The following is a 23,674-nucleotide window of genomic DNA, read 5'->3' as shown; positions in this document are numbered from 1 at the left end:
GGCCACAGAGTGAGACTCTGTCTCAAGAAAAAAAAAAAAATTATCAAGAAGACTATTAGAAATATGCATTTAAATTTACTATAGTTAAGGCTGAACCTTGCTCCAAGTATACATTTTTCCTGAAAACATTACTTAATGATTGTCTAAAGACATCATGGTTTGCTAATCATTTAAAATATTATTTCATCTTTATCTCATCCTGGAAACATTTCTACTTTTATGCTTTATAATGTTCATAACATATTAACATAATACATAAAGTACTATATGTAACAAACAACATATATATAGTATTTATTTTTACTTATTTGGGGTATTAGCTGAGAGGTTTTTTTAAGATATTAATAGAGTTTCCTTTAAAAAAATGTGGGCATCATTGGTCTCATTTGTCATCTGTCAATAATATTTTTTAAAAATACATGTGGTCCAGGCAAAGTAGCATGCTCCTGTAGTCCCAGCTACTTGAGAGGCTGAGGTGGCAGGATCCCTTGAGCCTAGGACTTTGATGCCAGCCTGGGCAGCACAGTGAGATCCCTTCTATTTAAAAGAATTAAAATAAAGTTTAAAATGTATGTGGGGGGGGTGTGTGTGTGTGTGTGTGCGCGTGCACGCCAGTAATGATTTGGAATCCCCTTTTATGCTCTGTCAAGCTACATCTCTGCAGGAATCCCACAGAGAAGGAGGAATCAACCCGTTCTCTTGTGTTCGTAGCTAAGGGTAGCAAGTCCATCCCTCTCTATGGCACATGCACCCAGCCAGCCATGACAGCTTACCTTCCGCTTCTCCTTCTCAGTCATAGATTGCTTGGAGCTTTCTACAAGCTGGAAAAGTGCTTCATGTTTCTTGGTACTAACCATTAATTTCTTCTTGGCCTAGAGTAAAAAACATACAAACAAGAAAAAAAGGAGCAGAGGCTGATGCCAAGAGAAAACTCTCCTCTTTTGGAACAAAGCACATTCGTGTGCTAGCTTTAACAATTATGTATCCTAGAATCCTCCAAAGGCTGAAACAAAAATGTGTACTTTTAGTTCTTCATTCCCATCCTCACTTCAAAATGTACCTAAAACATCAGAGCAGCTAACACTTTGTCTGGAGAACTCCTGCATACTTTTTCATTATATCGGGTACCCTCAAGAGGATTTTGAATTTTGCTAAATCATCAAAGGCCTGCAAGCCTCCAAAATAATGTTCTAGTGAGCATAATGGTTTTACCACAGAAAATATCACAGCAAACACAGAAGACTGTCTGCATCATTCTTTACATCAACCTAGGCCACGATTGAGATTGTTTTAAGATGTTCTCTTAAAACGTGCAGCAAGGGTCACAATTCTGCTCCCTGATGGCCAAGCCTGAGAGCTGGGCATTTGTCTGGCATCTTGTGAAATGCCCTGCACTTGCTAGAGTTGGAGAAGTAGAAAGAAGTAGGGAAGGAAGGAGCACTCAGAGTCTCCCTACCCTGTTCATGCTGACCCTTTGGAGTGGGTTAGGATTTAGGGGATAATTTCCTAGTCTACATAGTTGAATTTAACTGAAGATGATGCTCCAGAGATAAATTATGCGAACAGAATTTGGTTTAAGTTGGATTTAGCCTGTTCACGAAGTAGGCTGATTGAAAGACTTCGGCTTTTTGCCTCAAGGTTGCAAGGACTGTCAAACCAGATAGTAAAGGAGAGGTCTCTCTTCCTTGGCTTTTTAGCTTGGGAATCAAAGGCAAAGCCTTCTGCCTCCCTCTAAACGTGGGAAGCCTCTGCAAAGGAAAATTAAAGAAATAAGCTCATGGCCCTCTTTCTCCACCTCCCGTCAGCCACATGCCTGCTGGGAAATGAGATTGTGAGGCGTGAATATTTGGTCCTTTAAGGCTTTTCATTAGAGTCTCCCAAATAGACTACTTCATTACTGACATGCTGAATCCCTTGAATTGTAACTGGGGAGAAAATTATTATAGCCCAATAATTTTATGTTCTCTAATTTCGCTGTCACTCTTCATTTAAAAAAATGAAATCTTTTATTTAAAAAAATGACTTGATAGAAACTGGGAAATGATAAAAGATGTTTTTTCTTGGGAGCAATTGCAGCCTCTCAGCATTATTTCTGGCTTTTGATTCATTGTACTGAATTCCTGTGAAAGCTGAATATTTAAGTAAAATGGATTTTTAAAAACAAATCCTTTTAAAGGCCAGGTGTAGTGGCTCATCCCTGTAATCCCTACACTTTAGGAAGCCAAGGTGGGCAGATCCCTTGTGCCCAGGAGTTCGGGATCAGCCTGGGCAACATAGCAAGACCCTATCTCTATTTCTTTAAAAAAATACAAAACAATTCCTTTTAAAGAAAACTCATAAAATCCATGGCAAAACTAAAAAGCAAATGACTGGATACTGTTTCTGGGACTTTACTTTTTATAAAAGTGATTCTCATGAGCATCCTTTTACCATTGTAACTACTGTGGATATAGAAATTCACTTATATCAAACACTTTTTATTAATGTCCTTGGTCTTATGGAGTCAGTCCTCAGTTTTGGCAGAAGCTTTGGAAGTAACACCAAGTTTGCCTGTCTCTGAGTGCGTCTGTCTCTAGTTATTTGGCATCAGTGGCTGTTTACTTGTAAAGGTTCTCTGTGGGCACTAACGCTTTGGAGATGAAAAAGGATTTCAACACTTAGAGAACAAGTCTTCTCAGAAGGGTTCATTGAATCTTGTTAGTAGATTTACTGCTAGTCCTTTCTACCTGAAATGAATTCCTCCTATACTACATTGTTCTAGAATAATCTTCTGTGCATATGGATCCCATCTGTTATTTTCTCTGCTTAAGAACTCATACTGATATGCTCTAGCTTCCCACGCCAGATCGTAATTCCTCTCCTTAGAATGTATTCCCTATTTCCTGCACATATGTCATCTAGCCAACTAAATTTTAAATTACTTGAAAAAAATTATGTCTTAGAATAGTGTTGTGCACAAAAAGTGGACTCCACATACTCATGAAATCGATATATGCATCCCCTTTTACATATCACTACCCACCCCTCACTGGGCCACTCTCACTAATGATGTAGAGATCACTAACACCTTTCTACAAATGAAAAAAACAAAACCCAGGTGGTGTTTATCATTTGCTGTAAGTTACAAATTATACAGAAAGGTAGTCAGTATAATGGAATGATTAAGAGCAGTGACCCTGGAACTCAACTTGTGACAACCATTGGTTCAACCATTAACCAGCTCTGTATCCTTGGGAAAATTACTGAAACTCTCTGTGTCTCCATCGCCCAATCTGTAAAATGGGGCAATGCACAATGACATATGACATTGGGTTGTTGTGATGATTAAACACATAAATATATAGCACTTAGCACATAATAAGTGCTAAATAATCATAGTTAGAGCCACGCACTTCCATTGGTTTGGTGAAAAATATATCTATGTAACAACCAGGTAAAGAAACATTTTTCTCTTCAGTTAGCACTTGAAAGTACTAATGCTAGAACATGTCATCGCATTTGTATGAAAGCAAAACACTTCAATTCTAAAAACTGAGTTTACACAAATGGTATTTGTGGATACTTGCCTTAATTTGCTGATTCCAGTTGCTAACGACAAGATTTGCTGTCTTTTCAACTTCATTGTCAAGCTATTGAAAAAGGAGAAAGGAAACAAAGCTTTGCTTTCTTCTTGTTTAGTTGCTGCAATAGACTAAATGTTTGTGCCCCTAAAATGTATCGATTGAAACCTATTCCCTCAATGTGATGGTATTTGGAGGTGGAGGCTTTGAGAGATGATTAGTTCATGAGGGTGGAGCCCCCATGAATGAGATTAGTGCCCTTATAAAAGAGACCCCAAGAGCTGCCTAGCCCCTTCTGCCATCTGAGGTTACAGTGAGTAAATAGCCACTGATGAACCAGGAAGTGAGCCCTCATCACACAGCTAATGTGCGGGTGCCTTGATCTTGGACTTCCCAGCCTCCAGAACTGTAAGAAATAAATTCCTATTATTTATAAGGTATCCAGTTTATGGTACTTTGTTAGAGCAGCCTGAACTAAGACAGTCACAGTACTAGCTTATCAATCACTATTACAATTCATGGGAATTTCAAGATCCTACAATGGACATATTAGCCAAATTATCTTATCCCTGTGTCAAGTAATAGGACTTGGTAAAATAATTATTTCTAATCTATAAGAATGTAAAAAGCATGTAAACATGTGCAATCATGTGTAAGAGGCCCTTGCATGAGCTGATATTGTTGCTAGTCCCATCACATCATCTTCCACATCAATCCATACAGCAAAAACCTCAACACAATGAAAACTGGTAACAGTCCTAACTGCCAATTTTACTATGTGTCTCCATTACCCCTGAAGTGAATATTGCTTTAATTTCAAAGATATTGAACTCTTAATCATAATTAACTTTTCCCCTTGCTTTTAAACAGCCAAAGAGACAGTAATAATAATGATGAAAATTATCTAGACAACTTCCCAGGGAGATCTGATGTAAGTTACAGCAGAATGTTTTTCCCTGGAACACAGACCCAGCAGATCAGCCATTATTCAACCACTCTGAGATCTGGCGAATGCTACACTTTCATTTTTTTCCAGTTGGTTAAATTTAGAGTATATGGTTCATTGTAACAGACATAATGAAAATATTTTATGTACTATGCCACTTTTGATTTCACATATGTGTCTGGAATGTGGAACAAGGTCACTTTAGAAAATAAAATCTAATCTTTTATATTTTGTGAGAGAGTGGAGTGGGGTGGTGGGGTGCAGTGGAGAGGGGCAATGCAGAAAAGAAGAAAAACAGGACAAGCATTTCGGGGGTGCTCATGACATCCATTAACTAAAGCACTGTGATTAATTGTCACAGCACTGTCCCTCATTTACGGTAAATACTAAAGAAATGCTAATGACTATCATATTATTATGCAGTGTGAAAAATATTTTGTAATCAACGAAATATAGACTAGTGATTGGTTTTTATTAAGTTGGCTTGCAAAGGCAGAAGGTTATATTGCTTGCTAGCAATTCCTATCAAGTTCTGTCCATCACCCAAAACTCTGAATAGAGCATCCATTCTGGTAAAATACACCTATGTACATACAAACATCAATTCCACTTCCTGACCCAGCTTAATGAGTTTGAATAAAATTTTTAAAAATCATTTCTCCTCCATCAGAACTTTCACACCTCTCCTTATCCTTCTGACTTGCCACTGAGGATGTGCTTTATCTGACTGTATTCCCTTGAAACTCCCCCTTAACCACTGCCCCTTCCCTTCACAGGGACCACCTACCACAGCTTACAAACATCTTACCTGCACCTGGTCCTGAAACAAACAGTGACCATAACCCCACCCCTATCAGAGCCAAGCAGTGTTTATTAAACACCCAATTATGTTGCCTGGAAGTAGAGTATAAAGTGCTTAACTACTGAATACTACACAATGAAAAAGAAAAAGGAACACAAATGAAACTGTTCTAGGCTGAGGGCAGTGGCTCATGCCTGTAATCCCAGCACTTTGGGAGGCCAAGATGGGCGGATCACCTGAGGTCAGGAGTTGGAGACAAGCCTGACCAACATGGCGATCCCTGGTCTCTATTAAAAATACAAAAATTAGCCAGGCGTGGTGGCAGGCACCTGTAATGTCAGCTACTCGAGAGGCTGAGGCAGGCAAGTCACTTGAACCCAGGAGGTGGAGGTTGCAGTGAGCCGAGATGACGCCATTGCACTCCAGCCTGGGTGACAAGAGCAAAACTCCATCAAAAAAAGAAAGAAAAAGAAAGAAAGGGGGAGAGAGAGAAAGAAAGAAAGAGAAGGAAGGAAGAAAGGGGAGGAAGGAAGGGAGGGAGGGAGGGAGGGAGGGAAGGAAAGAAAGAAAAACTGTTCTAGAAGGAAAGGCACAGAGAAAGAGTAGAGGATCGGCTATTAGAGGACCAGGTGCCCCTGAAAGGATTGTTTAATTATTTTTCTGTAATTTTTAGGATATTTGAGGATTGTACTCTTTATTACCTTTACATAATACCAAGCTAATAAGCATAGAAAACATCTTTGTAAAAATTGTGCTTATCATTCTCTTATTTATAAATAGAATAAAATTGTTTTAAAAATGCAAAAAAGTATAAAAATGAAATAAAAATAACCTCCAATTTCACCATCTAAAGATCATTCTTATTAACATTTTGAGAAGCTTCTTCCAGTTTTCTCTATACATATATATACATATTCATTTTATAAAGTTGAGATTGTATAAATTAGACTTTTTCATTCTGCTTTATTTAGCAGTATACTGTGAAAAAAATCCCCATGTGATTAAATTCTTCTACAATAAGATTTTGAATCGTTGCAAATTATTCTATTGCTTGAATTTATCACAATTTATTTTGAATGCTTCAGTAGTTTCCAGTTTTTCACTATTATAAGCAATGCTCTAACAAACATCCTTGTACATAAATCTTGGATTTGTATTTTTTATTATTCATTTATTTTAAAATAAATAAAAGTATTTTATTTTTAGGATAAATTCCTGAAACTTGGTACCACTTTCAGATCACCTTTTCCTTTTTTGGGCTAAACACAGGAATCTTGCTTTAAACAAGAAGAGTAAAGAAAGGTTTGGACTCACTGATTTTCTCTTCTTCTCTTGTACATTTAGGACTTGATAAGTCGGTTTTATTGCTTCCAATTCAATTGCTTTGCCAAGTTTTCTGGAAATAAAACAGAAAAGACACATAAGCATAATATCAGGGTTTACATCTACTTTCCAAATTACTTTCTGGGGAAATAAAATAGTGTGTTATGGAACATCTATTCAGTGCAAGTTGGAAGTGGAATATTTGTAGCACACCCACTTTAAATATTTGACTCCCTTTGGAGTTGGAGAAAGGCCAGGGTGGGAGAACTCACTGATGCAGGTCCGCTGTGGATTTCATTCCCTCTGAGGCCCAGGCCCAGGCACTGCTGACACAACTAAAGGCAAAAAAAGTGGGGAACAAAGGTGAGTGTCATTTTCCTAGGAAATAGGATGTGCTGGCTAGAAATACAGCATCGCATCTGATTCACCACATTCAACAATTGCATTCACTTCCCTAACCTTATTTCAATTTCTCTATGAGATTACATTCTGCCAATACATTTATTTGCACTATACTCATTATATATACTGCTTTTTTCCCAGTCATTTTTCATTTAGATTTTCATTTCCTATTTCATATCTGTATAAAATAGAGGAAATGGCCAGGTGTGGTGGCACTGCCTTAGCCTCCTAAAGTGCCTGTAAATCCCAGCACTTTAGGAGGCTGAGGTGGGAGGATCACTTCGGGCCACAGGTTCGAAACTAGCCTGTGCAACACACACAGCGAGACCTTTTCTCTATGAAAAACTTTTTTAAATTAGCCAGGTGTGGTGATGCACGCCCATAGTCCTAGCTACGAGGGAGGCCAAGGTAGGAGGATTGCTTGAGCCCAGGAAGCTACAGTGAGCTATGATCATGCCACTGTACTCCAGCCTGGGCAACAGAGCAAGACCCTATCCCCTGAGCCTCTCTCCCTTCCAAAAAGAAAAAAATAAGTAGTGAAAATAAAATAAAATAGGGGAAATAAAATAGCCAAGGGTGAGAACAGGTTGGTCATAGGACACATAGATATGAAAAAACTGAGACTCAGAAAAGTTAAGTGATAAAGGGCTTGAGAGCTCTGCTCATGTCCTGCTGCTGCTCTTGGGGTTGGAGTCCAGTTCCTGTTCCCTGCTGGGTTTGAGGAAAACAGCTCAGATAGTTAATGGTCCTATGAGCAGTATCTCACTTTAACACGAAGGATAATGCTACCCAGTCCCTCATGGCATAGCGGGAGGATTACGGAGTGTGATGTCATTTTTCTTCCACCGTGGCCCCATGTAGTCTGCCTTCAACAGTCAGGATAGTAAGTCCAATCACATCAAGAAACCTCAGGTACAGAGGCCTGTGTAGATTTTGATGAAGAGGAATGGGGTGGATCTGCATCCTTGCCTTAATCAGAATGGTACAGAGGTTTTGCCTCCAAATGCCTTAGTTTGCATCCTGCAGTCTAAGAATAAGAGAACTAGACCAAAAGATGCCAGATTTTCTGCACATCCAAAGCCAGATACAAGCTTAGGCACAAGAGCATACCTGCTATATACTTACAATTACAGGAGATTCCAGAAAACAATAAATGAATCTCTATTGACAGGAAGCAGATCAGTGGTTGCTTGGAGTTGGGTGGGAAGGAGTGCAAACAGGCATGATAAATGTTTTGGCGTGATGAAAATATCTATGTTTTGATTTTAGTGGTGGCTACACAGGGTATTTACATATGTCAAAACTGATCAAATCATATGCTTAAAATGGGTGCTTATTATTGCATGTAAATTAAAACTCAGTAGAGCTGATTTTTAAAAAAATGAAGTCAGGCACATTTCTGGGTAGAGCATCTGACATTTGCCCCTTGGAGGAGCTGGGTCTCAGGACAGGAACCAAGCATGTGGCCTCAGTCTGTGTCTGAATGGAGATGCTCCCACTTTGTTTTCTGCATGACCTTGGAAGAATCTCTGGCCCTCACTTAACTGATCTTTTAAAGTAGAAGTAACTTGGTGAACACCTGTGAAAAGGCAGGGTAAAAATGGAAAGAGAAGGAAGGAAGGAAGCAAGGGAGGGAGGGAGGGGAAAGAAAGGAAAGAAAGAAAGAGAGAAAGAATTAGAAATAATGAAGTAACAGGATATCTGTAGTACCTAACACAGATTTCGGTATGGATAAAAATTCTCTAATGTTTACTGTTAAATACTGTACTAATCCCAGTTGACCTAACATTCTGGACCTGCCAACTCTTTGGTAGTATTCTGCTGGATGACAGAGCTGCAACACAATACACACACCCCTACACCCCTATACCTCTCATTCCTTAGGAGGCAATTCGAATCAAAAACATAATGGACATTCACAGAGCTTTCGTTCCCTGCCAGGTACTCTGCTAAGCACACGTCTTATATTACCATATTTAATTCTCACAGCAACCATAAGAGATAGGCTTTACTTTTACTTTAAAGAGATCTTGAGAGGTAAGATAAATTTTCCTAGGTCACTCACCTGTTAAGTGGTAGAGTTAGAATTTAAACCTGGGCAGTCTATCTATACTCAACCACTGTGCTATACTGGCTTCACTGTAGTCTACTAAAATACTGTCCTAAAAATAAAAATAAAGCTAAAAGAGCACTTTCAAAGCCACCATTTGTTATTATGGCTGATGCCTAAAGAAGAGTGGAAATTTGAGCTCCAGAAGGCTTCTTTTTTTCCTTTCCCCTTCTTATCTCTTTCATCATCAAAAGAGACCTCTACAATGGCACTGTCAGTTCAAGGGCACGTCTGCATGCATTAGTCAAGAATCTTTGTAGCAAATTACCACGAATGAACTATTTTTGGTATACCAATATCTTTCTTCTCTCCCCCTAATAAAGGAATCTACTTCATTCTTAGTGCTGCAATATATTGAAAAGAATGTGAACCAACACCTTTCAGCACCTAATGTGCTAAGCTCTCCACACACATGATCTCATTTAATATGCCTACACACACACAATAGAGCACATATTATTACTCTGTCCAACAGAGGAAGAAATAAAGGCACACAGAGGCCAGGTTACTTGTCAAAGGTCATAGAGTAGAGAAAACATAGGATTTACACTTCCTGACTCCAAGACAACCTGACTTTAACAACACCACTTCCCAAGTTAAATATCATTACCAAGGCCTATTATGAATGTGGCCTTAGGAGTCATAAACACTGAGGAAGAATCCAGCTATGCAACTCATGATCTGGGTGATTGGGGGAAGTATCTTGAACTTTCTGTCTCAAGTCCTTATCTGTAAACAGGGATAACAAGACCTCTCAAGGGTTCTTATGAGGATTAAATGGGAGTATCAGTAAAGCATTAATACAGTGCATGCACACAGTAAGTGCTCAAGAACTGGAAGCCATGCTTGATGTTATGTACTTGCCATGTTTAGAAGAGGAAGCTGGAATGGAACATGTCACTTTTTACTATTTTTAAGAATGATTTTGCTGGGTGTGGTGGCTCACACATGTAATCCCAGAACTTTGGAAGGCCAACGCAGGAGGATTACTTGAGCCCAGGAGTTCAAGACCAGCCTGGGCAACATAGTAAGACCCTGCCCCAACACAAAACAAATTTAGGGCATGGTCCCAGCTACTCTATATGGGAGGCTGGGTGGGAGGATCACCTGAGCCTGGGGGATTGAGGGTGCAGTGAGCTGTGATTGTGCCACTGCACTCTAACCCAGGTAACAGAGCAAGACCCTGTCTCAAAAAACAAACAAACAAACAAAAAACAAATGAAAAAAAGGGTTGATTTTGCCTTACCTCTGCCACAATACTTACCTTTTTCTCGTGTTCTGTAATGCTTTGCTCAGCTTGCTTGCCAGTTTCTGAAGTCCTTTGGCATAGCTAATTTCCAGGTTTGCCCTGTTAGAAAAGGACTAGTTAAATACGATGTACTGGGCTGGGCACAGTGGCTCACACCTATAATCCCAGCACTTTGGGAGGCCAAGGCAGGCAGATCACTTGAGGCCAGGAGTTCAAGACCAGCCTGGCCAACATGGTGAAACCCAGTCTCCACTAAAAAACGAAAATTAGCCAGGCGTGGTGGCAGGCGCCTATAATCCCAGCTACTTGGGAGGCTGAGGTGCGAGAATCGCTTGAGCATGGGAAGAGGATGTTACAATGAGCTGAGATTGTGCCACTGCACTCCAGCCTGGGTGACAAAGCGAGACTCCATCTCAAAAAAAAAAAATTGATTATGCTGGCTAGAAATCAAGCAAACCAAACACACACACAGATGCACACATGCACACATGTATGCATGAAGGAGAGGTCAGGCTGAAAATGTAATGCCTATGTAAAGAAGAGATGATTTGTTTACTACAAGGATCCTTTTGTCTTTAAGCATAATCCTGAAGGGTATCCAAGAGGATCCTAAAAAGACAGAGGTTTCTGTTTTTGTTTTTGTTTTGAGATGGAGTTTCCCTCTTGTTGCCCAGGCTGGAGTGCAATGGCACAATCTTGGCTCACTGTAACCTCCACCTCCCAGGTTCAAGTGATTCTTTGCCTTAGCCTCTCAAGTAGCTGGGATTACAGGCACGTACCACAATGCCCGGCTAATTTTGTATTTTTAGTAGAAATGAGGTTTCAGCATGCTGTTCAGCTGGTATCAAATGCCTGACCTCAGGTGACCTACCTGTCTAGGCCTCCCAAAGTGCTGGGATTATAGGCGTGAGCCACTGTGCCCAGCCCAAAGGAAGAGTTTTTAACTAAGCTTCTTTTACATCATGCTAATGGGTTGAATTGTGTCTCCCAAGAAGAAGTTGAAGTCCTACTCCCCAGTGCCTGTGAATGTGACCTCATATGGGAATAGGGTCTTTGCAGATGATGATCAAGTTAAGATGAGGTCATCAGGGTGGGCCCAAACCCTATAATGGATGTGTCCCATATAAAGAGAAAATTTGGACATAAACAGACATGTACACAGAGAAAAAGCCATGTGAACATGAAGGCATAGATCTGAGTGGTGCATCTACAAGCCAAAGAATGCCAAAGATTGCCAGCAAATCATCAGGAGGCAGGACAGAGGCACAGAACAAATTTTCCCTCACAGCCCTCAGAACACACCTCTGACTGCCAGCCTCCAGAACTGTGAGACAACACACTTCTGTTGTTTAAGCCACTCATTCTGTGGTACTTTGTTATGACAGCCCTAAAAAGTAATACAACTGGCCGGGCGCGGGGGCTCACGCCTGTAATCCTAGCATTTTGGGAGGCCGAGGTGGGCAGATCACAAGGTCAGGAGATCGAGACCATCCTGGCTAACACAGTGAAACCCCGTCTCTACTAAAAATACAAAAAATTAGCCAGGCGTGGTGGCTCACGCCTGTAGTCCCAGCTATTCGGCAGGCTGAGGCAGGAGAATCTCTTGAACCTAGGAGGTGGAGGTTGCAGTGAGCCAAGATCGCACCACTGCACGCTAGCCTGGGCGACAGAGCAAAACTCCATCTCAAACAAAAACAAAAACAAAAGTAATACAACTAGTAAGGAACAGAAAACTGTCCTACTGATCTCGGGATATTAGCACTAATCAGATTAGCTCTAGATTATAATCGTTGGCAATAAAATAAATTACGATTGGATTAACCAAGCAGAACTTTCTAATGGGAATCGGCAGTGGTAGCCAACACCAGATTTAGAAAATGAATTTCTATTACTTTCTTTGCAGCACAAGGCTCAGTAGGAAGTCCGGGCATGCCCTCCAAAAGCAAACCCCTTGGTTCTTTTGGATAGATTGAATCATTCTCATCTTAAACCTATTTTACCATGTCCTATTTACAGACCCATCTATAGCTAAAATGAGGGCATCTTCATATCACTTTTGACTATAGAGAATAAAAATGTAGGGAATTAAGTTCAATTTATATTATGTTTTCCTTTTTAATATGGATCCTAAGAGTTTTCATTGCATTTTTCAGTCTGTTAATCCATTTTTATTATATTTTAGAATTATTTATGATGTTATTTCATTTGGGCAGAGCTTTCTAATAACTAGTCTAATACCTGCATCTTTTCACACAAATTAACTCCATGGCATAGACTGAGCAAAGAAAGACAGCCCTCTTCTATAAAATGAAATTCAGAGATGATGGGCTATTGATCTATTGCTAAATTACTATTCATTTTTTTTTCTCTTAGTACAGCTGTGCTTTAAGTTGTTTTTACCACTTTTTGTAAGAAAGTCATTGCAGAATGTATGCTAAGGCCTAGCTGCAGAAAACAACCATTTGGTGTCAGAATTTGCCCAGGCATAAGGAAAGGCTAAGGCAAGTATTTTGAGACAATGAAGCCAGTCAATAAATATCTCATCACACTTAAAAATAGATTTCTCTGCTCTAGGAATATGTCCCAGTTGATGGAGAGGAGAGAAAAAGAGTGCTGGTTAACAGCCAGCTGGGAGAGACCATCACCCTTGATGAACTCAGATGCTCTGGAACCCCAGGAGATCTCTACCATTCAGTGGGGGTGGCTTCAGGTACTGTTAAAAAGAAGTTACATGACCTACTTAAAGAGGGTTTTATGAAAATTAAAATGTGTTGAGAGCCCAAGTCTACTAGGGGTTCAATGTCTGGAACGATTGCTGCTGACCTGCAAAGCTCTGCATGATCTGACTCTGGCAGCCTCTCCGATTTCCCTTCCTGCCAGGCACCACTTGGCTGATTCTACTCCTATTCAGTGGCCAACTGCCATCCTGCCTCAGGGCCTTTGCACTTGCTGTGGCCTCTGCCGAGAGCTTCTGCTACATAACCACGTGGTATTCTCCTTTGTGTCATCCCCAACAGGAGCTGCTCGAACATCACTGCCTCAGAGGTTTGCCCCGTCTAAAAAAGGATCCTCGCCACTCTCCCCTTACAGTTTTATTTATGTCTTACTGTATCTTGTATCACATTATAATGTTTTAGTTTACTCTGGTGAACACCCCTCGGATGTGAACAGTTTCATAAGGGTCAAGAATGGCTTTGTTCATTGCTATATCCCTAGGCCTAGAAGAGTGCTTGGCACATAACAGGCACTCAGTATGTATGTCACAAATGAATGAATGAATAAGTGAATGGACTTCCCACTAGGTCTTGGTTGGAATTCTTACTGGTCTCTGCCATAGGTTTGTTCTCACCTCACCACTTTTGAGAACTGTAAATTAACAAGCTGTTTAAATGCAGTCTCTCTGGTTTGGGTGCTCAGCCCCGATGTTAGAGCACACTGCTGTCAAGCACTTGAAATAGCTAGACACATAAACCCTTCTGAGTCCAGGAAAGCTAACCAGAGGGCTTTTTAGGTCTTTTCTTTCCAGCATCGTATTCTTTCTTGGAAGCAGCACAAAGAGCATTAAATAGAATAATGCTTTTTATAATGTTCAGCTCAGTGCTAGGCACAAAAATCATCCTTAATAAATATTAATTCTTCTAATATGATTATTGTGTATCCAGAAGAAATACACAGCGGTGGGGATGGTGTGGGAGGAAGAATCCCGTTTTCTTGTCCGTTGGCTCCAGAACAATCCTGAATGGTTTTTAGCAGGAAAGGTAACACTGTCAGTCACAGCCTCTTCCTCAGAATTCAATTCTACTTTCAGAATGTTCTTGCAGACTGTACAAGGTGTCTCTGAGGCTAAGCAGACCTAAAAAGGACACCAAAAAGAAGTGCTGCTTTCCTTTATGTTGTTAAGTTTATTCCACTTGAGGAAAAAAAAGTTGGGCTTTGGTGGTATGAAAAAGGGGTCCTTGTTCACTTTGAGGTGATTTGGGGCTTTTTTTTTTTTTTTTGGCCAGCTTTTCTCCTGTGCCCCAGTGTTTCTGCCGGCTTTCTCTTGAGCATGGTAGGAAACCAGCCTAAAGAGGTTCAACTACCACACAGCACTTCTTGTGTTGGGAGTCTTCTCTTTACAGACAAGTACCTTAGAAATCTTCAGCAGGGCAGATTTGTGGGTTTATAGCATGGTATACAGGTTAAAAGTTCCTGTATGTTGCACCTAAAGAGACTGTCCAAACAGTGGTCTCCTGACAAAGGTGTTGCCTTACCTTTGTGACATGCTGATGCTTGACCTGTGTTCTCCCTAGGCAAGAAACAGGAACATCCAACACTTACTGGACACTTACAACGTGCCAGGCGTCATTCTGGGTGTTACAGGTATATTTCCTCATTTAATCCCTGATAACCCATGAGGCAGGTATACTCTCTCTACCCATTTCATGGAACGGAACACCAAGGCACAGAGAGTTGGGTCAGTCACTAGCCTGAGGGCACATAGGAAGGAAGCGACGGTCACAGACTTGGATTCCAGCCCTGGGCAGTCTGGCTGGGGAACTGCCTGCTTAACCACACCTCTTTCCTACCTCTGAAGTTTTGGGGAAGAGATTGCAGATGGAGAATTGTGGGAGAAGTGGAACAAAAGGGCTTTCAAAAATTGATACCGCCTCTCACTTCACCTTTAATTGCAGTGTTCTGAATCAGCACAGCTCCTGGAGGCTGAGTAGCTGGAGTCCCAATTCACAGCAGCCTCGGTGCAGACATAACGAGCTTCCAGGCCTGTTCCAAAGGCATCTGTGCAGTTGCAAGGCATTTGGGGGATAAGGAGTGGGGATGTTGAGGGTCTGGCAAAGTGGGAAGGATGGGGACTCTGACAGCAAATGTCACCGAGCTAGCCCTCTGGGCTGGAGTGAGTTGGATGTTGCCTCTCTGAACAGCACGATTGTACCCTTTCTCTGCCTGCAACTTATTGATGACCCCAAAGGGTTTAGAACTAGCATTCAAATCAACCAAGCAAAGCAGGCTGCAATCATCTACTCTTGCATTTTAAATCCTAATGACCATTTTGGGAACCTGAGCAAATTACTCTGCAAGACAGAAGGAAATGAAATGTGATGGGGAGATGGGTGTGGGACAGTGTCACTGTGCACTCTTTCTGCGCAGTTATAACGAAACCTCTCCCAGGCCTCTAGCGCTGAATGGCTTTTATCTCAACAGATGTTAACGGTTAAATTCTTCCCCTGAGAGAATCGCTCTTTTATAAGAAGCCATGTTCCAAGTGGCAAGTGTGAAGAAAGCTGTTATTTTTGTAAGTCAGAATGTTTGCAAATGGAAACAAACACTTCCATGCTTTTCTGTGCACACTTCCACGGCTCTTTCATGCTTCTGGTCTAATGAGGCAGTATATGTATCCTTTCAGGATTCCTGCTAAATAGAAATGAAATGACCTGGATGTTTTCCCAAGGCAGAGGCAGCAAGGCACACCCCACTTAGAATGATTTCTTCTCATCTCTCAAAGGGAGGTGCTTTATCTCGGTTCAAGCTGAAAAAGTACCACATGCAAGGGGAGTAGAGAGAGCTAATCTCACACTGAGATGTGAAATTTTCATTCCCTCATTAAAATAGTCAGAAACAAGCTTGTAAAGACATTGTGCTTAATTCTCTAGCCCTTTCCCATTTTTTTCTTTCCATTCTACTGCCACCATAGCTAATACAACTTAAAATGCCTTCTCCAAGCAATTGTCTTGGCCTGTGTGAAATTGGTGATGCATATATATTTTGATAGGCAACGCAATCTCAGAATATTCCAGTGGTTTTAAAGATTCTGGACCCTGCCCTGTAAATATATACACCTACTATATACCCACAAAAATTAAAAATTAAAAAAAATTTTTTAATATGCTAAAAAAAGGTTCTGGACCAAGGAAGTGACATGCACTGACTTTTAATCCCTTTATATTCGAATTTTCTCTCAGCATGCAAGGCTGCTCAATATATTTTCATTAGTAATAATGAAGGCCAATTGATAAGTCAAAGACTAATGTTTGACTTAGATTTTAAAATAAATTATATTTTTGAAAGAAAAGAGAGATGGAAAATATGTGATTTCAGATTCAATATTTTAGATAAAGCGCTAATTAAAATGTAAGAATGTTACCATGTAATCAATTTTAGACTATCCTGCTTTTGTAAAACTAAGATAATGAAAAGTAGTTTAAAAAACAAACTGTAGTTGCCCCTGTGTCTATGAGGAATTAATTAAAATGGAGTTAAGGCCAGGAGCAGTGACTTGCACCTCTAATCCCATCTACTCCAGAGGCCGAGGTAGGAGAATCATTAAGACCAAGAGTTTGAGACCAGCCTAGGCAACATATCAAGATCCCATTTCTACAAAAAAAATTTGTTTAAAATTAGCCCAGAGCAGTGGCACACACCTGCAGTCCTAGCTACTTGAGAGGCTGAGGCGAGAGGAGTTCCTGAGCACAGGAGTTTGAGGCTGCAGCAAGCTATAATTGCACCACTGCACTCCAGCCTGAGCAGCAGAATGAGACCCCCATCTCTAAAAAACATAAAATAATAAAATAGGGCTAAGCCCTTCTCATGCTTGAAAGAAGCAGGTGACAGAGTCCTCCCTTCATTATAAATTAAGAAGGAATTTTAGTAACCTCAAATTCTTCTGTTGGGATATCACCCATCTTTTAAGTTCCTACTTAGGACCAGCACCAGCTTCCAGTTTGGGGGTGGATGTGCTGATATTTTCTATCCAAACTTCATTGGTATGTCTTTTGAAAGACCATCACAAGCTCCTCTTACAAACAGATTGTATTTAAAGTTCATTACCGGCAACTTGAAAGACATTTTCATATTGAAGCTCTGTCATTGGAGTGGCTGGCTCACTTGCTAGCCCACTGCAGCATTATCGATTGTCTTAATTCTGCTTCCTGAGAACAGTATAAAAAATGCTGAAATAGGAGGATAAGACCTGAATGATGCCCTTCTTGAGTGTCTAGTTTGGGAGTCTCACTGAGCCCCAGCTCACTCTGGCCCAGGGAAAACGTAAGCGATGGCAGCTCTAGAACTTCAGAGCCTAAAGTGTGCATTCATTCCTAAGCTTAGTGCATGTGTGTGTGGGGTCGGGGAGGACAGGGAGTACTGTGGTGAGAGAATTCAGGTAAAGTGGACAAGAAAGGCAGTTTTCCAAGCTTTTCAGCAGGGAAACAAAATTTTATACAGAATCCCACTGTATCATATAAATACCAGTCAAATTGATCTGATTAAAAGGGAGAAGGAATGAGGAGGAAGCAGAGCCCTGCCCACTTAACCTCCTCCTCACCCCCTGAGGTAGCCCCTGCGGGCTCCCCACAAACCCCTTGAGCTATAAGGTTTGAAAGCCACTGGGCTTCATGACTGCTGCTGTCCCTTTCCATAGAGGACCCTAAGACTCTGCAAAGGAGGCTGAACCAGGACTCCCTGAGCATGTTGGGTCACCCAGGGCAGTGCCCAAAACTGCCTATCCACTTGGGGATACCCTGGCACTGAGCCTGGGTTGAGCTGGGTAGGAATCCAAATGTATCATCTTTTCCATATCCCCATCTGTAAATCAGAAATGGAGAGAAGTATGTACGCTGTGGGTTGTGAGATAATTAAAGAGATCAAGTATAAGACACATTTAACACAGTGGCTGGTCTATGGGTTGTACTGAATAAGTGGTCTCTCCTGTGATTTTATTTTTTCTAGCTTTTGTTCAAAATAATATGCTACATATTATGCCAGTAAATGTTTTTGACATACCCACTTATGACTCCTCAAAAATAGCCTAACTTGATCTTCATTAACGTTATGAGTGCCTTCAAGGCACAGTCACTCAAACATGAGTGCCTTCATTTACTCAGTGAGCATCTATTGAATGCCTACTCTGTGCCAAGCCCATGCTAGTCACGTGGGACACAAAGACCCTCAAGGAGTTCAGCCTCTAGGGAAAGAGACAGGCAAGTGAACAGAGAATTACAGTGCAGGGTGTAAGAGCTACAACAGATGCAAGCACTAATTCTGCACATAGAACTGAGGAACATTTTTTTGAGACTGGAGATTGGAGTTAAGGAAGGCCTGCCACAGTGGGATGACTGGATCTTAAAGAATGTGTTGAATGGAGCCAGGCAATGAAGGTGATGAAACATCTACCAGGCAGGCGATACAGCCTGTGCAAATGCAGGGACCCACGTGTGGTGCTGGTGGTGATGCAGGAGTGTGAGTGGGGTGCAAGTGGGGTGGGATTGCAAGTGGCTCAGTAAGGAGAGAGGCAGGGATCATGGGGAGATGGAAAGAGAGAAAGTAAACAGGAAGGCAGAGTTCAGCTCTCGAAGGCCCTTTTATAAAATCATGAGGGCTAAATTTTATCCTAAAGGTCATAGGAGTCTTTGAAGCGTCTTAAACAGGGTCATGGCTACAGAGTGAAAGGCGCATTAAAGACAGGCACAGGGCCTCAGCTAGCCCACAAGTTCAGGTAACTTTGCTTGGATTGGAAACAGGGTCCTCTAAAGGAGCACAGCTCTGTCAGAGTAAAAGGCTTAAGGGGTAAGAGTGGATTAGATTTCTGCCTCCATTCATCCCACTCAGCCATGTGCCTTTGTACAGCATACAAACTCCACGGCTATAAGGCAGCACTTCTAGGCAGAATAGTTTAAGAGAGTTTTGCCAGAACAGTGGAAGAGGCCATAAAATAAAAAGAAAGCTGTGGATCTCAAAGGGGTTTCAAAGAGAGAAATATGGTCTTGGTCATGAGTTGAGATGGACAGAATCATGGATACAGATGGTCCCAGGCATTGAGCTTGATTGGCTGGGCAGCGGTTCCCAGAAGGAGGACCAGCTTTGGAGAAGAGTGGATCAACCCTGTTTTAGACATATTGACTTTGTGGTTCCATGGGACTTCTAGGTGGAGATGTCCAATATGCTGTGATCTATATGGTTTGAAGTACAGTTTAGACATGTTCCTAGTACTGCACATTTGTAAATCATCAATATGCAAGAGAGCTAAAGCTGTGGGAGTTAAGGTCACCCAGGATGATGGTAGAGTAGAAGATTATTTTTCAAATATTTAATTTCAATTTTTTATTGCTTTGTTGACAGTGTCCGCAATGAATCATGGATTGCACAAGTGGCCAACTATACCTCCTTCTTTTATTCTTTTCTTTTTAATGTCCAGAGCAGCAGTTCTTGGCATTTGAAAACCTGATCTTAAACTCCCTTACAGAGGAACAATTGATTTTCCAGTCAAAGCCTGTTTAAACATTAGCTCTGAGGATGCAGGAAGCCAAACATTCACAAAGTGTTTCTGAGAATGTACCTTTGTCTCTTTAAATCTGATCTGTAATTGTATTAAAGTGAATCTGATAACTTTGGCATTAGGCATTCTAGGAGCTACTATGTTTCTCTGGCTAAATCTGTTTGCTACTGCAAAAAAAGAAGCTGAAGTAGCTAATTGGATAAAAGAAGCTAAGCATGACCATGAATTGCAGAATATCCAGGCAAAAGAGTGTTTTAGTAACAACTGTACTTTTCTATCACCACCCAATTAGAATAAGTGCAAGAGGGCAGCTGAGTTTGGAAAGGAAACATTCTCTGGCCTGGCAGCTTGACTGTGGTGCTGCCTCTGGTATCCAAGTGCTAATACAGAACTCTGTCAAGCAGAACCACATTCCAGGAGCTCTTAAGTAAGGGGTCTGGAAATGCATACCTCCAAGGACAATAAAGGCCTTCTTCTCATAATGTAGATATAATAATTTTTAAAAACCCTTAACTATCTTTCATTTATTTAAAAACATTTGTTTATGAAAATAGAGATGGGTTGTGCTTTGTTGACCAGGCTGGTCTCAAACTCCTGGCCTCAAGCAATCCTCCCATCTTGGCCTCCCAAAATGCTAGGATTACAGGCATGAGCCACTGCACCCAGCCCATTTATTTATTTATTCAGTCTGCAAGTATTTACTGAATGCATTTTAGGTGGCAGGTACCCCTCATTCAAAACCCCATGTCCTCCCCTTCACTGTATCTTGAATTATGCTGGCCACAGATTTGCCTTCATCATTGTCTGTCATAACCCTCAATGGAAATGCCTACTGAATATATTCCAAGACTACCATTTTACTTGTCTTATTGGGTTTCCCATTACTTGTCTGTAACCTTAAGTAACAAGATAGTTTCTTTTGAAGAGTAATGGCTTTCCAGGTATTTTTCTAATTCAAGGGAAGGTTACCATTGGTTCACATGTAATAAGCCCACCTTTAAGAGGAAAATAAGGGCAAGGCGCATTTCTAGATAGCTAGTGGGAATCTGCCTTCTATCCAATGTATATCTAGAGGAGGAATTTCTGACTTCACAGAATGGGGAGAGTCAAGGCAAATGTAATCCCAGCCATGCTGTGACCATCCATCCTTGTTGATATGGTTTAATAACCATAACCAACATAATTGTTGACTCAGTTCAAACACACTAGGAAGAGGGAGTGACCTCAGAATCACATCACTGTGTGGGAGAGAAATGATCCAGCCCTGAGAAGTGAAGTGGCCTATATCTTTGCCTGCTAATACACAGAAATGCTGTCTAAAATTATACAATGTGCCACAAATTCATAGATTAATAGAATATTTGTGTCCATTAGAAAAGAGTTCTCCCCAAATGCCATCTCTTTTAGTGTGGACAAGCATCCTTCAGGTTAACTACATGATCTAAAAGCTGAGCAAGGGGAGGAAACTTGAAAGCTCAAGACGAGGAGACACCGCAAATGTACATTTACCAGGAATCAATACAAAGCAACTTTAAAAATGGCTTCTTGGCTAAGGGGAAATAATTGTAAAAGTTTAGCTATAGAAAATGTTCAGAAAAGCATTTATTACATAAATGACCTAATATGTAGCATAATTTTTTTGATCTAGGTAAAATATTAGATCTGTTCTTTGTACTCATACTATACTGTTTTTGTGCAGGAATGTGCTTGTAATTTTGCTAACCAGTAGACTCTTGAGATGTTCAAATTCTAAATTCTTCTCTATAAGGATGTAAAGCTATGAGGGGAGATATCTTTAGCTACCCAAGTGTTTCTTCCCCACTGGATATATTTGTCACTCTAGAATAAGTGAATGGAGGGTTTCACACATTAATAGGTCCAGGGCAGATGGCAGCCCTAGGAAGAGACTTCAAGAAAACAAAAATAAGAAATGAAGGCTCTGACTGTATGAAGAAAGTGGATGTCGGTGGCAAGGTGGGGATATGGAGCGATCTAGAAAAAAGAAAAACAGTGAGACAGGCTTCAAGCAGAGACTCCCTCAGAGTTTTTCAGTTCACTGTTGAGTCTGTTTAGCAGCAGGCATCATCTATTGCCTGTCTTCTGTCTTCACAGCTCTCTACCAGGCACTAATTTTGAACTCTCAGACACCAAATAATTAATGCCCAGATGACTACAACCCACGTTACATGCCTGGCTGATACATGCATAGATTCTTCCTGCTCTGCAGGCACAAGGTGGCTTTCTAATCTGGGTAATGAGTTGAATTCATAGGATTCATACAAATAACGGGCCTTATTTTAAATAATTTCCTTTGGGACTGATAACAATATTTTCTTACAGAAGAAATTCCCTCTCAGATGGCACCTCCCGCTTTCTCTGTCATGGAACCAGAGCCATTTGGCTGTTAGGATAGAAGTTACTTCATATTTAAAATGTTTCTCTTTTTGACTCCTTTTGATAAATCCGGTTTTGTTCTTTATAAAAGTCTGTTTCAGCTCTCTCATATCTTTCTTTGGCCTCATTTATTTGGTGCTGATAAAGCTAATGTTTTCCTTTTGTCTTGACCTTGAAGGAAACCAAAATATTCCTCTCAAAAATGCTGCGGGTTGTTGAGTTTAAAAAAGGTTAAAACAAAGGGACACACTCTGCCCCTCTCTCTGCCTTTCCCACCTAAAGACAGTCCAACACTTGCTTATCTGCTCAGAGATAGTGGTGCCAGAGGATCTAGGAGCAGACTTTACTCTTCCCGTATATTTACCTTCCCACATTTTCCTGCCTTTTGGAAGCCCAAAGATGCTATCTTCTTTGTCCCTGTTAGGATTTCTGGCTCTTTAGTGAAATACTATTTAAGCATGACCCCTAAGCCACTGCCTTGAGAGAGAAATACTTTTGAACTAAGGCCTCTCCCATGTGATGGGTATAGCATGTGTTAATAAGTTTCTGCTTGTTTTTCTTTTGTTAATCTAACTCGTTTTCAGAAGAGTATCTCAACTAAGAACTTGAAAAGTGAGAGAAAAGAAATTATGTTTTCTCCCCTACAACCTACTAATTCAGGATGCAATCAATCCATGGCGTCTTTGGTCTTACGGCACACATTCATTATTTTAAATTTGAAATGGTTTAAACAGTCTTCTGAAGGTCTCTTTAGAGTTGCTTATTACGGAGCTATCTAGAAGTAGGGAAAAGGCCTAAAAGGTCCCTTATAACCAAATTCACTCCTTGGGTTTTCTCATTTCAAGCAGGGCTTTCATAACTTTCTTGACTGAGTTAAATGTGCTCATTTCAGCACAGTGAACAGCTTTACACATGATCATACCTAGTATTAAGAAGACGATGCTGAAAATGGTGAGTTTTCATTCATCCACCTGACAGTGACTAAGGAAATCAAAAGGCCAGGCTCTAAGAGGTCAGCATACAATGATGAGTAAGACTGCCTCTGCCCTTCTAGGGGAGAGAAAAATGTAAATAATTGCTGTCGGTGTGAAAAGTACAATAATGAGAGTATGCATCAGATCCAACAGTGGGCCCCAGGAGAGGGTAATAAACCCAGTCTGAGGAATCAGAAGAGACTTGACTGAGCCTTCCTAAGCTGAATTACTTCCTGCTGTTTCTTGATTTTTATGGCATCCAGTTGATAAATGTGCAATAGGGGAGAATCATTCTTCAAGCAATCTCTTGAGTACCAAAATATAACACCACATTCTGGAAAGTAGGACAGCTTGTAATCACTCCTCCAGTCATATCACTTGCTACAACTAAAGAGGAAGAATCATTTATTGCAAACGTGCATTTTGTACCTTTGCTGAAGAACAGATGTGACCTGTTTGCAGAAATTCTCTCCATTTTGAGAAAACTCCTTTAGGTTCTTGTATACTTTATTATACTGAAAAACAAGAACAATAACAAAAAAAAAAAACAATGAACAGGAAGATTACGAGCAACTCCGAAGATAGAGCACCTATAAATTCAGAAAACTACTATAACCATGACTGTCATTATAAAGGATCGTGCAGCTAC

General features: G+C 40.7%; 1 protein-coding gene across 12 annotated transcripts in view; it reads right to left on the bottom strand.

Moving 5' to 3' along the window:
- Positions 1-23,674, bottom strand: part of NOSTRIN (nitric oxide synthase trafficking) — a 78,515-nt gene that overhangs the window by 29,915 nt on the left and 24,926 nt on the right. For all 12 annotated transcript variants that reach the window (XM_055379119.1, XM_055379115.1, XM_055379117.1 and 9 more), the window contains 6 exons: positions 23,455-23,540; positions 10,408-10,491; positions 6,904-6,966; positions 6,623-6,704; positions 3,567-3,629; positions 774-872 (listed from right to left, as the gene is read on the bottom strand). In XM_055379119.1, the coding sequence (XP_055235094.1) occupies positions 774-872; positions 3,567-3,629; positions 6,623-6,704; positions 6,904-6,966; positions 10,408-10,491; positions 23,455-23,540 (477 nt within the window). The remainder of the gene's footprint in view (positions 1-773; positions 873-3,566; positions 3,630-6,622; positions 6,705-6,903; positions 6,967-10,407; positions 10,492-23,454; positions 23,541-23,674) is intronic.

The sequence above is a fragment of the Gorilla gorilla genome, chromosome 11 (assembly GCF_029281585.2).
Source record: "Gorilla gorilla gorilla isolate KB3781 chromosome 11, NHGRI_mGorGor1-v2.1_pri, whole genome shotgun sequence".
In the NCBI taxonomy this organism is placed as follows: domain Eukaryota; kingdom Metazoa; phylum Chordata; class Mammalia; order Primates; family Hominidae; genus Gorilla; species Gorilla gorilla.
This window is presented reverse-complemented; position numbering and strand designations above follow the sequence as displayed.